General features: G+C 40.1%; 1 protein-coding gene across 1 annotated transcript; it reads left to right on the forward strand.

The window, feature by feature from the left end:
• The first annotated feature begins 9,379 nt into the window (after positions 1-9,379).
• Positions 9,380-10,582, forward strand: rxfp3.2b (relaxin family peptide receptor 3.2b). The gene has a single exon (XM_070832768.1). The coding sequence runs from the start codon at positions 9,380-9,382 to the stop codon at positions 10,580-10,582; it is 1,203 nt and encodes a 400-aa protein (XP_070688869.1).
• The last annotated feature ends 3,947 nt before the right edge of the window (positions 10,583-14,529 follow it).

Raw genomic sequence — 14,529 nt, forward strand, 5'->3', positions numbered from 1 at the left:
ATGTGTACAGTTTTGATCTGAGAATATAATTGGAAAAAAAAAAAGATTATGAAAGCATGTTTTCGTTGAAGAATTGATTTGATTCATTTAGATAAAACTGTCTCAAATAAAGTGTCGAAATGAGATCAGTGGGTTCAAAACACTGTTTTCTCTATGAAGTTTTGTAACTTTAAAAATTAAAAAGAGGCTGACTAGTTCCCTTGAAAGTGAATATATATAATCCAATGTCTAGACGAGCCCTCGCTCACAGGAAGAGTACAGTAGGTCTGATGTCAGCGGAGACATGTGTGTGGAGTGGAGGCGGAAAACTGGGCCAAAGGTGGGACAGATGACCTCTTATCTCATGACTCAGACTTCTTACCCAATAATTGACATATTGATATATTTACTCATCGAAGACAGGCTGTAGCTTGTGTCCACAGCGCTCACCGTGTCTGGCTTGTCAGTGCGACCACGACGTGATGGGGTGAAAGTGTTCCTGTCCTCACTGCCACCTGGACCAGAATTTCATTTAACATTTAAGGTCTGACTTGCTCAGGTTGACATTTTCTGTGGTCAGCTTCACTCTGCTTCAAGGGAGGACCGGAGATTGATTTCTGTGATTAAATGATCCACTGTAGAAAGTGTCTGGTCATTTTTTGACAGGGCAGAGATATTAAAGACAAGAATGAAGCACCACTGCTGTCACATTAAAGCAAATGCATCCCAAAAGTGTAAGACTTTATAAAAATACAGACATAAATATATCTCTGATACATGGATTTATGATAGCATGTAACTATATATACACTGTTGCCCATAAAGTTGGAATAAAATGTTTTTTACCTCTTCTCATGAAATGATTGTGACAATGTGATTTATTCTTGATAAATAAAGTGTTTATCTTCTCAACTGTATTGATCAAACTCTTCCAAACATATCACAGTGAAACTTAAACCACAATTAACATTTGCAAACTGTGTATTCAGGCTTTAACAAAATTGGGGGTATTGAACAATTATTCCAACTTTATGAGCAACAGTGTATATACTATAAAGAAAATTGTACCACCCCTACAACAGGTTTTCTCTAAGTCTCCCTCTGTGGAGCTGACACACTGAGCCAGTAGCTGGCTGTCAGGCACCATTCAGCGGCTGATCCAATTAGCAGTCAGCTGACGGCTGGCCGTAGTTGTTGCAATGTGTATTTGTGGAACTTTTAACATAAGACTGGAGGCGACGTTACTGACTTTAGTTATTTGAAACTGCTTTCAGGGTCCTAAACCAAGGTATTGTACATATTCCAATTTTGACCTGCGTTTGAGGAAAGGTTACAGGAGCACCAAAGTTATTACAATTCATCCTGAGGGCACGATCCGTGTCTGTACCACATTTTATTGCAATTGCCCATCGACAGACTCGACAGACCAGCAGAGGGACGTTAGCACTGTGGCTAAAGCATGCAAAGTAATAAGCTCATGTTTTGTGCCTATAAACAGACAATATGTTGTGTGTGTGTGCGCTGGTTCACTCATCTCTCTGTTCATAGAGAGAGTAATGCCGCAACTAGGGCTAACTTCTGCCCCAAGTTCCCTTTTTTTCATCTTTTTTATCTTGTGTATGTATAATTTGTTTCCTCCATACCCCTGTCTATTGTAGAATCAAAAAAGTCACATCTGTTCATCTTTTGCTGTTAATAGTTTAACTCTCCTGCTTTAATAAAAGCTAAAATCAGATTAATCCAGCATTCAATTTTGCTGGATATTGAATTCTTTCAATAAATTCTTTCATTTTGATTAATGAAGGATTATTGTATGTGACCAGAAGTCCCTACAATCACTGCAAAACCCATTAATTGTCACATTATTAATAGCTGACTTTGCTATAAGCTTGTTTCAGGTTTTTTGATTTGCATACTAATAGCCATCAATTGTCTGCAGAGGATGGGGCTGCATATTCAGTAAAAGCAACCATTAGAAAGAAACAATACCTTGCATTTCAAGCATTTAAACCTCATTGTTAAACCAACATCATCATTTATTAGTTTATTTAAAGGCAGAGTCTGCAACGTTGGAGAAACTAGCAAGAGTAATGAGATTTTGAGAGTATCCTGTTGAAAACACGCCACTCCTCACTCCGATAACCTCTCTTAGTTTTTCAGTTTAACAAAACAACAACTGTTAAATACCACAATCATATAAACACAAATAAAACAGCTGTCACAAACATAACTTTACCTTTAGCTCACACCGACTACACTCGGCTCAGAAGCTGCACTGCGTCCTCATAGCTCATTAAATGAACCAGAGATTGCCAAGGGGCAACTTTTTACCTGTCCATGTGCAGATGAAAGTTTGCCTAAAAACAGAATACGAAATTGAAATTGCAAAGTTACTGAGAACATTTATATCCATGCATATCAATAATGAAAGAAAAAGAATATTAATGCATCATTCCATTACACACAAACCGAATCATGCAAAGCAGGAGCACTGCCATCAAAAGCACATACAGAATATATAATACATAATTCACTCTGACACCATAAAAGCAAAGCAATAGTACAACAAGTGCATGCAGGTATATGAGGAAACACTGGCTAGATAGTGTGACGGCAGTACGGTGTAATTAAGATACAGTTATGTTGTATGAAAGTAATAAACATGTTTTGTGCCTATAAACACACAATATGTTGTGTGTCAGCATGAACTGCTGATATGTGGGCTGGTTGACTCATCTCTCTATCTCTGACCTCCTTCATCTTTTATTTGACTTTGCCCTTTTTTTCTCTAATCAGGGTGAAAGTCTCTTGAACATCTAGGCTCTAATCAGCATTTTAGCCCATCGCTTTGATTAACCAAATCCCAATGGAGGCTGGAGGCTCCCACTGAGTTTAGGTGGACATAAGAGAATGATGGGAGGGCTGAGAGTCTATCAAAAAGAGCCCTCATCTTCTGGTTTAATCTTCAAAATGGACTTTTTCTTTCAACATGCGACGCTGAGCCAAATAAATTTAGCGTGTTCCTTGCTTGGTGGTGGATTCCTGAGCAGTTCCAAACTTTCTTATTAACAAAATTGCTTTTCAAATTGTAGAGGAATAAAGCTTAAATCAAAACACCTAAGCACATACTCCAGCTTGAGAGCTCAGAGTCTAATCAATATCTCACACCTTGGAGAAGTGTGGGAGTGATTAAAGTTTTATGTTTGACTTCTTTCGTGTTTTTTGTTTTCAACACAATGCTTTTCTGCTGCAGCACTAATTTGAAACAAAAAGTCCAGATGCCTGATGTTTTCTGACAACAAGAAAATATTGGAATATTTTTGTATGTACACCGGTTGTATCTCTGCGAAACTAAAATGCAATACAATATTCAATTTAGTCTTTGACATCAAGCAATATATGGAATAAATGAAATGTTGTTACCTGCAGGATAAGAAACTACTGTGAAATGTAATTGGTTTAGGATTCATTATCTGCTACACATTTTTCCGCAGTCTCTTAATGTCACTTCCTTCCATCTTTTCTTTACACTGTGAGCTGTTAAAATATCAGCCGCGGACAACCTCTCTGACTCTTCACCACAGGAAGTTACCAGTGAAGTAGACCTGGTATAGATCAACTATCTGATAAAGAGGGTCTCTTTGAATTACACTTGCTGAAAATAGAAAATAGGAATTCACCCAATTGGATGTGCCTCTAATACAAATTATTTCTACATATAGTGGGCATGTTCTGTTTATAGTGAGGGTGTATCGTTCAAAATATCTGCCACTTGGTGAACTGAATGAATTCCTGCATGACATCAGACGTGCACTCTACAGGAATAACAAAGAGACTGGTTGAAATTAGTTTAGTGACTTAATATCTTTGCACCTAATAACTGGGCCTTAATTAATTGTGTAAACTGGATTTAATTAAAGTATTAATTAAATAGTGGGATTAAAGGATCTATGAGTACAGTTTTCAAGAACAAAAATAGGTCAGCCATTGGTGACATGATTGAACTGACATTAGATTACAATGAATTGAAAAAAAAATAATTGGTATAAGAATTCAGTAATATAGACTGTTATTCTCTATAGAGTTACTAGCCAAAAGATAAGGCACTATAATTTTTTCTTCCCTTCGTACACAGTCCAGGTTTTGCCTGCAAAAGCCCACTTTGCTGCCAAACAAACTATGATCCCTGCAGACTAGCAGCACAACTGTTATTTACAGTTTAATTACTACACGAGCTTATGCTATCAAGCTCCTTTAGACTGACAGTTTGTTAGCTTATCTAAAACCACAAGGCTAATTAACAACAAATTGAATCAAAAGCACTGCATGAGTTAATGGTTTTGTGCCCATTTAAGTAAATCGTGGAAAGGGGTTCTTGGTTTGCAACTTATTAACTGTGCACATGAGGTGATTTATGGGCGAATAAATGTATGCAGCCTTATTTTAAGTATCAGCATTGCAAGAATAATCTTTGATTGAAAATAGCCTGAAATGAGGGTGAAAAAGCTCTGCATAAGCCAGATCTTCACAATAAGCTACCAATAAGAAGAAAACTGAGAAGTTATACTGCAAACAGAACGATATGCAGTCCCTATTTCACTTATGTTTGTCTTTTAAAATTACTGCAATTTTGTCAGCTGTAAAGTGTAAACACCCTCGGCCAGACAGGCTTTCAGTTAGAGCTTGGCAGTCTAACAAATTAACACATCCATGGATGCAGCAAATGCAAGTAATCACCAAATGAATAAAACCATGACTGTTTCCACAAATGTGCCAGAAACATCATCAGTGTTGTACCACCTCTGGAACATTTCTCTACAGAGAGTTGGTGCAGCTGCTGCGTTGCCCATATTTGTTGAAAAGGATAAAAATTACCCCTGGCAGTCTATTTTTACAGAGGCATGGACCATAGCCTAAAAATACAATTTGTTGCTGTAAACACTGGCTTGGATGCAGAAATCTGGATAAATTCTGAAAGCACAGATAGCCTGAAGATCTCTGCAAGTCACCTGTGCCTCTAGTCACTTTGTCCGAACTGTAGGCATGGGGAGCACTGTAAACACGTTGCTGTAAAAAAGGAAGCATTTTAAATCAGCTTTGGATCCACTCCCTTTATCAAGATGTACAACAGGTATATTCTTTAATCAAAGGAGTAATTAAACATGGAGAATATTTATAGGTCTCCCACTAGTATCTTAATTGACTTCTGCATTACACTTTCTTCCTAGAAGGCTGATCCACATCAAGTATATAAAGTCTATCAGCAACTTTTAATAACATGTTTTAAACTTCCAAGCTCTTCAGAGAATTCGGAGGGGTTCATGAAATGTTAATGACATCCATGTGGAACTTTTTAAGTTTTCTCTTTTTAGTTTTAAGCTTAACATAGTTGGAGTCTTCAGGTTTTTCATTTAAGAAAGATTCTTATTAATTTATCATAATGTCACACTCACCAATATCTGTTTTTTTAAAGATTATTATTACCCATGTTAAGATGAATTATTATGTAGAACACACAGATAGAGGAATTTAGCTTTCAAGTGGGCAAACAAATCATTGTGAGCAAAACAGACTACATCTCAGTCCCATCAGCTCAGATGCAGCATGACAACAGTGTATTTGGATGGATGTTGAGGGGGCCGTGGTGACGGTGAGTCAATACACAAGCAAACCCAGACAAATAAATTTCATTAGCAGGGCACGGCATCACCCTTGAACTGATGGCTCCACTTGACGCTCAAACTGAACTTGAATGAGCTCCACAAATGACCGGGTCACACACTATTTACCTCTGTCTTTGCAAATGCTGAAAGTACAAATCAGTTTCTACAGAGCGATATAATAGCAGCAGAAACATACCAATCAGCTCAAGGACAAGACTTAAATGTAGGTTCGGTACTACAATTTGATGTGATATGATTCTTGTGTTACTTCTCTTTAATTATGAAATGAAATTTTTGAGAACACATAAAAGGAATCTTACCCTTGCATGTTCTGAAAATGAAAGCATTAAAAATGCTGTCAAAGCACTCTGAATTGATATGGAGTGTTGCCTATTCATAGATGAATGTTTGACAGCAGAATTTCATCCCCAGGATTAGACCTACACCAAATATTTGCCTAACAAATGACAATCCGAAAATGTTGTTTTTCTACCCTGGAATACAAATCACTCTCAAGGTGATCCAACCGGGGACCTGAGGCCAGCTCTGTGAACAGATCTCCAACATGAGATTGCTGTGCCATCACAAATATGTCAGTATTCAGTTAGCATTATCTCGAGCCCTGCTGGGACAAGATAGAGAACTGTTTCCACTCAGACAAGGAGACAGTTGGCACTCCAGGCAGACAGACATCAAAATATATCCATCTAATCATTCTCTCATTTTTAATGATTCTCTGATGCAGGATAATTGAACAGTCAAAGACACATCTTTGTCTCGTGGGTCAGTTAGATAGGAGTCGCTGTTGTGTCATCAGTAACAAAGCCAAGAAGTTGTGTCATACACATGCTGCCTTTTCAACAGTTGTCTCGCTCGTATCCAAATTTGCATGATCAATCAGGACAGCAGCAACAACCCCGAAGCTGGCTGTCTAGTCGATGGTCATCACATCATGATAAGAATAGAGACTAGATTTTAGGAGAAAATCAAAACTAACTGAAAGCACATTGTGTATTTAAAACTAAATAAAATAACATCAAAATAAATGGAAAATGTCTGAAGTTTCAGTCTTTGGTCCATCTGATCTAATTTCTAAACACAACAAGTAATGAAGAGGAATTGGTGTATAAGTTTACCGAGAATGGGATGTCTACGTGACTGGGACTCAATTGCTATTAAATCAGAACTTCAGAAATCTTTCCCCAGATAAATAAGCTGCATATTACAATAACAGAACTAAAACTAATACTGAAACTACAAAAATCTAAACTGAAACTAAACAAGCAGAATTTCATTTTGTCTTCATTTATGATCCTGAGAGACAAAATTCCAGAAACTTGAGAAATGATCTTCTTCTCTACAGATATTTAGTCACACCTGACTGAACTTCCTGACTCACCACAGCATCACTTTTTAGTTGTAAATCACTGCAAAGTTTCCAGCTGAATTTTCCCCTTTATTGTATTAAGTTTGACCCAACAGTGTCTCACATCACTGGTCGGTTGCTGGCATGTAACCTGCCATCCCACAGTGCTTTGTGTGGCACATCCAGCCGGTGGCTTTGTGTGGTGCCAGGTTTAAACAGTATACAAACAGCTCTGAGGGGAATGTGGAGGGTCCATTCAGTTTAGCCAAAGCAGCCCATTCATATTTTAGTGATCAGAACCTGCAGAACTAACTTGACAAGCCTACAGAGCCTGATAAAGTCCCCTGCTTGTGGTGACAATGAACTGGTAACAATAAACTTGATTTCACACACAAGTAGGGGACAAAGGGAGAACACGATGTGATAAGTAGGCTACTTTCCATAAGCTCCAGCGATTACAGATGGCTTTATTCTTATTTCGATCACAGAGCTATTGTGAGGGGTCCTTCACAGCCACATAATAACTTGGAAGCTGATGAAAAACTGGTTTAGTATGCAACCTGTGAAATATCTGGCGCTTAGTAAGCAGCCTGAGCAGACTTACTCTACATCACAGATTTGAACGCTTAACGCAGGCATGCTGTCAGTGCATGAACATTTGGATGTTTAAGAGTTGCTAAGATGACAAGGAGTGGGTTGCAGTGGATTAAAACAGTGCAGATTAATTTTTTCATCCAGTCGTGTCTTTTTAATTTGCTCCAAAATGTAAAGCGAGGATTAATTAGGGACAAGGGAAGTGATTCCACAGTTTACCAGTTTATGGTCCGAGGACAACTCCATTTTGTGCAAAGCTGTTTTTACTTTAATACTGTAATCTACCTGGGCTTTGGTGGGATAGCAGCTGCTACAACAGGTAGCACAGCACATTTCCCCAGATAATGCCAGCTGGCAGCTAACAAGAACTGAAGAAATGTGAATTTTGATTACAGAACTATAATTCATGTGATCAGAGGACGAGGAAGCATATTATTACAATTTGGACAGACAGAAAATCAGGAAGTCTCCTGACAAAGTTATTTTGACGAGCTGATGCAAAGTGAATCAATTCTGAGCCAGAAAACATTTTATGATCAGTACGTGAGAGATTTTCCACCAGGAATTCAGTTAAATCTTCCACTCTGTTCATAGTTGACTTCCTCGTGGTTTTCATTTTGCTTCTTGCGAGATTTGTGCTGAGAGTTTCACTCCTCTGACCGCATGAGAAAATCAAAAGTCTTCAGTAAGCTTTGATATTATTTCTAATATTTATGATCTATTGGATTTTACTTTGGATAAAAAAAGGATGCTCGCTCCTTTTCATCTCCATTCTCAAGCAAAAAAAACAACATAAGTTAGAGAGTGAAAATATTGGAACATGTTTTGAATCACTTGTCATCATTATTATTATCATATATAGTAGTATAATTAATATTGGTAACACTTCACAATATCATACAAAATTGTGGTAGTTACTAAGGAACGAGTGGGTAATAAAAATAATAATAATAATAATAATAGTGGTAGTAATTTCTTATTTTCAATGTGTCCCTGTAAGCAGAATATCTTATTTCCGATGTGTATTTCAAACTTTGCAAAAGTTACAACCACATACATGGCGCACAAGGATTGAGGGTGGGGATAGTTTTATCCTGTTCAAATGAATAGTGAGAGTGCATTAAGCTCATCCAGAGGGGCTGCTCTTTTAAATAACAAATCGCCTCCAGTAAGGTTCATTGTAACGCTCTCCCTCCCCTGCGCCTCCTCATCAGAGGTGCAGAGTGAGAACATCAATCACAGCCCTGGGTGTTAATCGACAGTCGGAATCCAGCACAGGAGTCCTCTTCACACCTTTGCATTTTTTACGCTTACCCGCGTCTCCACCTCTCCAAAAAGCTGCTTTTTAAAACCGGCAGCGCACAAACACGATTATCTAGACAGTGCCGGTGTCGTGTCAAAATACATTAAGCATCGCCGCTGACTGACACGCTGTGAGACTTTGATGTGGCTGCGGCTATCAGAGGGTGAATTTGCTCTGGTCCAATCATCTGGCTGGAGAGGAGAGGAGCGTCGACCGCGCGACTGAGCTCTGCGCGTTCACGTGGAACCTATAAACAGTCGTGGCGCGCAGAGCTGCGAGTAGTCGTGGAGAGAGGAAGGGAGGATAATCACGGCAGAGGATGGCATCTGAGGCGCTGTGGGAGATAATCTGACAGATACAGAACAGGGAGGCTCAAAATGTCATCATCACAAACTTTCTCTCTCTCTCTCACTTGTGACACACAGCCGCCAAACTTTGCTGCGCAAGGTGATATGTGAGCAGGAGAGTCCAACCATGCAGCAGAATGAGACTGGAGTTCAACCACTGGCTCCAGAGCCATGTGAGCAGCAAATACTACGGGAGGGCAACGCTGGAAACTGTAGCGGAGGCTCCTCTTGCAACCTGTCGCTGCACTGCTGGCTGCAGCTCCTCACCAAGGATTCTATCATGGAATTTCAAGGTGACAGCTCCAGCCTAGTGGTGCGTGTGATGATAGCGTGCGTCTACTCTATAGTCTGTGCGCTCGGGCTGGTCGGAAACTCGCTGGCTTTGTATCTGCTGCACTCGCGCTACAGGCAGAAGCAGTCATCCATCAACTGCTTTGTGATGGGACTGGCTATCACAGACCTGCAGTTTGTTCTGACTTTACCTTTCTGGGCAGTGGACACAGCCCTGGACTTCCGCTGGCCATTTGGCCGCGTGATGTGCAAGATCATCAGCTCGGTCACCACTATGAATATGTATGCCAGCGTGTTCTTCCTCACAGCAATGAGCGTGGCACGGTATTACTCTATCTCCTCTTCGTTGAAGATGCATAGCCGGCAGACGGCTGCCGCTAGGGCCAAGTGGACGAGCCTGGGCATCTGGGCTGTCTCTCTGCTGGCCACTTTGCCTCATGCCATTTACTCCACCAGCGCCCAGGTGTCAGATGAGGAGCTTTGCCTGGTGCGCTTCCCAGACTCAGGCAGCTGGGATCCACAGCTTCTTTTGGGTTTATACCAGCTGCAAAAGGTGCTGCTGGGCTTCCTTATTCCGTTGATCATAATCACTGTTTGCTACCTGCTGCTACTGCGCTTCATCCTCAGCCGACGCATCACAGGTGCAGCAGGGCCAGAGGTTGAGCAGGGTCGGCAAAATCGTCGCTCCAAAGTGACCAAGTCCATTATCATTGTGGTTCTGTCATTCTTTCTGTGCTGGCTCCCCAATCAGGCGCTGACACTGTGGGGAGTGCTCATTAAGTTTGACCTTGTGCCCTTCAGCAAGGCATTTTACAATGCGCAGGCCTACGCCTTCCCACTGACTGTGTGTTTGGCACACACCAACAGCTGCCTCAACCCTGTGCTGTACTGCCTGATTCGCCGGGAGTTTCGAGCAGGTCTCAAGGAACTTCTGCTCTACACCACGCCGTCCTACAGGAGCCTGACTCATCTGCTGCGTCGCAAGGTCAAAGTGGCAGAGGCGCCGCCCGTTCTGGTTCTGGTCCAAATGGAGGTCTGACTTTGATGACTGGCTTACTGTGACAGATGGGTTGAAGGAGTCAATAGGTCAAAGCTGCCTAAAGTGACCTAGAGTTGTTTATCATGTCAACCCTGAAAATCAAATCTCTTTTTGGCTTTTCAAATTAACATAGTCGTAATGGACTACACTGTGGGATGTGCCCCACTTTATCCACATGCTCTGAGATTCACGCTGCTGCAAATTGTTAAACAATGACTTTCATACAGTATGTCTTTCTCTCTCTCTCTCTCTCTCTCTCTCTCTGCCTCTGACAGGCAACACTAGTACTGCTCTTTGGTAATTTGTCATGAATATGTATAGATATCAGATATATAAGTAGTTGCAGCACTCAGACACTTGTGTGAGATGACCTCGGATAAATAAAATAGTAAACCTCAATGAAGATTTGTCGCATGAGTGGGATAAACCATTCTTTACACTCAGTACATGAGTACTTTACTGAGAAAACTCTCTCTGTGAATTCATGAGGGAGTCATTTGGATAAATCATGACCCAGGTGTTTTTTTTTTAAAAAAGTACCAGATAGAAAAACCTGAATTGAATATGAAAAATTATTTCCCAGTGTATTGGCCAGCTGCTGTGTTTGTGTTTGTTCTATGGTTGTGTAAATGTTTTCATACAGTGAAAGCAAGCCAGGGAAAATAGAAACAGCAAGGTAACTCAAAAGCCTAATGGTATGTATTTGTTGAAAAGTGGAAATATGTCAAAATCAAGCACTGTACAACATCTGTGCAATTTATTTGGAATTGAAAATAATACTGTAATAGTTGTTGTCTGTGTGTGTTTTGGGGAAAAGCTTCATGCCTGAAAATGTGAAAAAATAAAAGACAAAAAAAGAAATCGATAGTAGGTACAAGAGCATATCAATTTCCTGTCATATTTCAAGAAAAACAATATGATATGATGCATGAAAGGGATCAGTATAAAACAGTGTATAGTTGGTGAGAGGTACACACACACACACACACACACACACACACACACACACACACACATGAAACATATACCGGTGCAGTTTTCTCATAGCTGTAGATGTGTTAGACTGAATAACAAAATTAATAATTCAGAATCCACATTAAATTTTTAGATTTGCGTATTTGTAGGGCATATTGGAATCAGGCCATTCACAAAAATGAAGCTTTTCTCAATGGGCTGTCCATTGGTGCTGGATCACCGGCCTTTCCTTCTCTGTTAAATGACACGCATGTACGTAGTAACGTATGCTGAAGGCGCACATAACTGAGTAAAAGTGACGTGAATGTGTTGTGTCTCAGTATTCTATCATGACCGTGACCATCGCCATGATATTTACTGAAGACATTTATTGATTTGATGTTTCAATAGGATATAAAGCTAATTGACATTCTGTAAATGAAATTAAGTGAATATTAATTGGGCCAGGCCAAGCTGAGAGTTAAACTGAGAGAAAAATAAAGTGGGACTAATGTTGTAAAAAAACACAATCCTACACACTGACACACAGGCATCAGATAATTGAGACGCACCGCTTTGTTCTTTTATTAATGGGATTTCATTTTCTTGTTCCGCGTTTGCGCAGCACCTCTTCAATCACTAACAAAATCAGCAGGGCTCTGCACAAATAACCTATTAGCAAAAACGCTGACAAAAGTGCTGTTAACAGGAATGGCTGTCAGATAAAGGGGATAGTTTTCCTTATTCATCTTGATCATCTCTGATGAGATGGGATGAAATAAGAATTTGGTTTCACTTTTGACCAAAGCTCCTGTGACAGCGGTGATATAGCAAAGCTTACTCCAAATAATTACCTACCAGGGCCCCACAAAAGCCCCAGAGTCACTGTATGTTATTTAATTTGTGATGACCTAATTAGTAGCTACTTTGTGAGTGGAGTCCCACTATGCATGATCAAACATCAAACATCAAGTCACACAGTACACTCCAGCTAGAAATTAGTGGTTGGTTTTCTGGGGGTCTATATAAAATAAAATTAATCTGCCATGGGTGGTCTGCTGTGTGTGCTGTACATGAAGGCAACCTGGAACATGCATAATGACCAAAGAAACGGAGGAGGGCAGTCAACAGGAGCGCAGAGCTTATTTTTGCCCCTGGGCCCCCTCGTGGGTTAATCCGGCCATGCTGGGAGCAAAATTATTTTCGGCAAATAACAGAATCAGTGACTTAAGTAACCTTTACTCAGTAGTCATTCAGAGTAGATTAATGAGAAATTGTGTATCCAAAAATTTCTAGACGCAGAGTCAAACTCTATTTCCTGTCATAACACCATTAACTCTGAATCTCAGGGGTCTTCATTATGCAGAACATGGATTCTCAAATAACTAAATTGAATTAATTTGATCATTAAAAGATAAGTTTTGTACCGAGCTTTTCCATTAACAGTGCTGCAGCCTGCTCATGCAAAGCGTTAGATGCATATAGAGCACATCCAGTCTCTCTGGTGTTGCATGAGCAGATTTTAAGATAAGTTTGCCTCACATCATATATAAGCCTACATGAAAAATCACTGGTATCAAACCAGGGGCTTATCTTTATGCACTTGGTCACTTGTTTTCACTCTCAGCCTTGGACTATCAATTTTGTAATTATCCATACTCATAGGATTTGTAGCTTCAGCGTGTGTATCCTGTAAATCCTGCTGGGCAATCCACAGATGAACAGTTCAGGGTTTGCATCGTTCCAATAACAACTGGCACATGGCCAAAATCCAAATGGCCTGCAATGAAAACTCAGCATGCAAAGCTCATAAAATGATAATGAACAAGTGCCCTGTAGAGGAAGAACTGTTTAGCATTTATGTGCTCTCCTTAATAGGTCTCCTAGCGCCAGAAAGCAACTCGGGAATAAAAAGTGAATACAATGTTTACAATGCTTTTTTTTCTTAAATTACAGCTGACCTATATGTTTTTGTGTAGCCACTTGCACAGAAATAATCTTCACACAGTACGATCTGCCCTCGGCAGCTCAGTTTGCTCTTAGAATACAACTTCCCTGGATTTATCTGTCTTTCATTAGTCTTCCCTGCAGGTTCTGCGTATGGGTGGCTGAGTGAGAGAATAGATTTTGACTAATCTGCATGAGCTACAAGAAGTCAGGGGTAACCAAACAATAACTTTCCATTTAAAGTGAGTAAATGTTATATTAGAGGTAACACCTGAGAGAAAATAGAGTGGGTGACTCACAGAGAAGCCAAAGCAGCAGAAAGGCTTTGAGCTCTTATTTCATTACAAGTAAATTAGGTTTTTCTTATGTGTTACATTATGATTTGGCTGTAAATCAAAGAACTCCTTGCCCACTCAAATCAGACTATATCAAACAGGGTCATGCAGGACACCAAAACATCTTTACTGTCTCACTTTCCCACTTATGAGATAAAGTATTTGATTAAAACTAAATCTCGGACACAGAAGTGCACTGCTATAACAGGTATTCATTGCGTTACAGTAAGCTAATATACTTATCAGCATGCACTTAACTGCCATTCATGTCAGGTTGTTTGATCAATATGCATCCAAGTTTCCCCTGGGACAGGAAGTAGTGGTAGCAGGTTGCACGACACCCTTGGTGGCGACCTTTGTCTAAGGTCTAATGATATCCTAAACACACTTGCATCTCTAGAATATTTAATTATCGCTCATTAGCGGTACACAGGCGCAGACTCTGCAGAGGTAGAGTTGACTTTTTCTACCGTGGATAGGATTATTTAGAAGCAGGTATGACACATAGCGTGTTAATGCCACATAGTTTACATCAGAAGCTCCTGAGGTGAAAGAGACCCCTGGCAGCTAAATTGATTATCTATACGTGAAAGGCAACAAACTGGGCAGCTCATGAAAGATCTGAGAGCTGGGGGCTTTATATATGCAGGAGATGCTGGGTGCTCATTAGTTAACAATTAGACAGCAGAGCACAAACAGGAGGCTGTTGGT

This window comes from Pempheris klunzingeri, chromosome 6, assembly GCF_042242105.1.
Source record: "Pempheris klunzingeri isolate RE-2024b chromosome 6, fPemKlu1.hap1, whole genome shotgun sequence".
NCBI classification, from domain to species: domain Eukaryota; kingdom Metazoa; phylum Chordata; class Actinopteri; order Acropomatiformes; family Pempheridae; genus Pempheris; species Pempheris klunzingeri.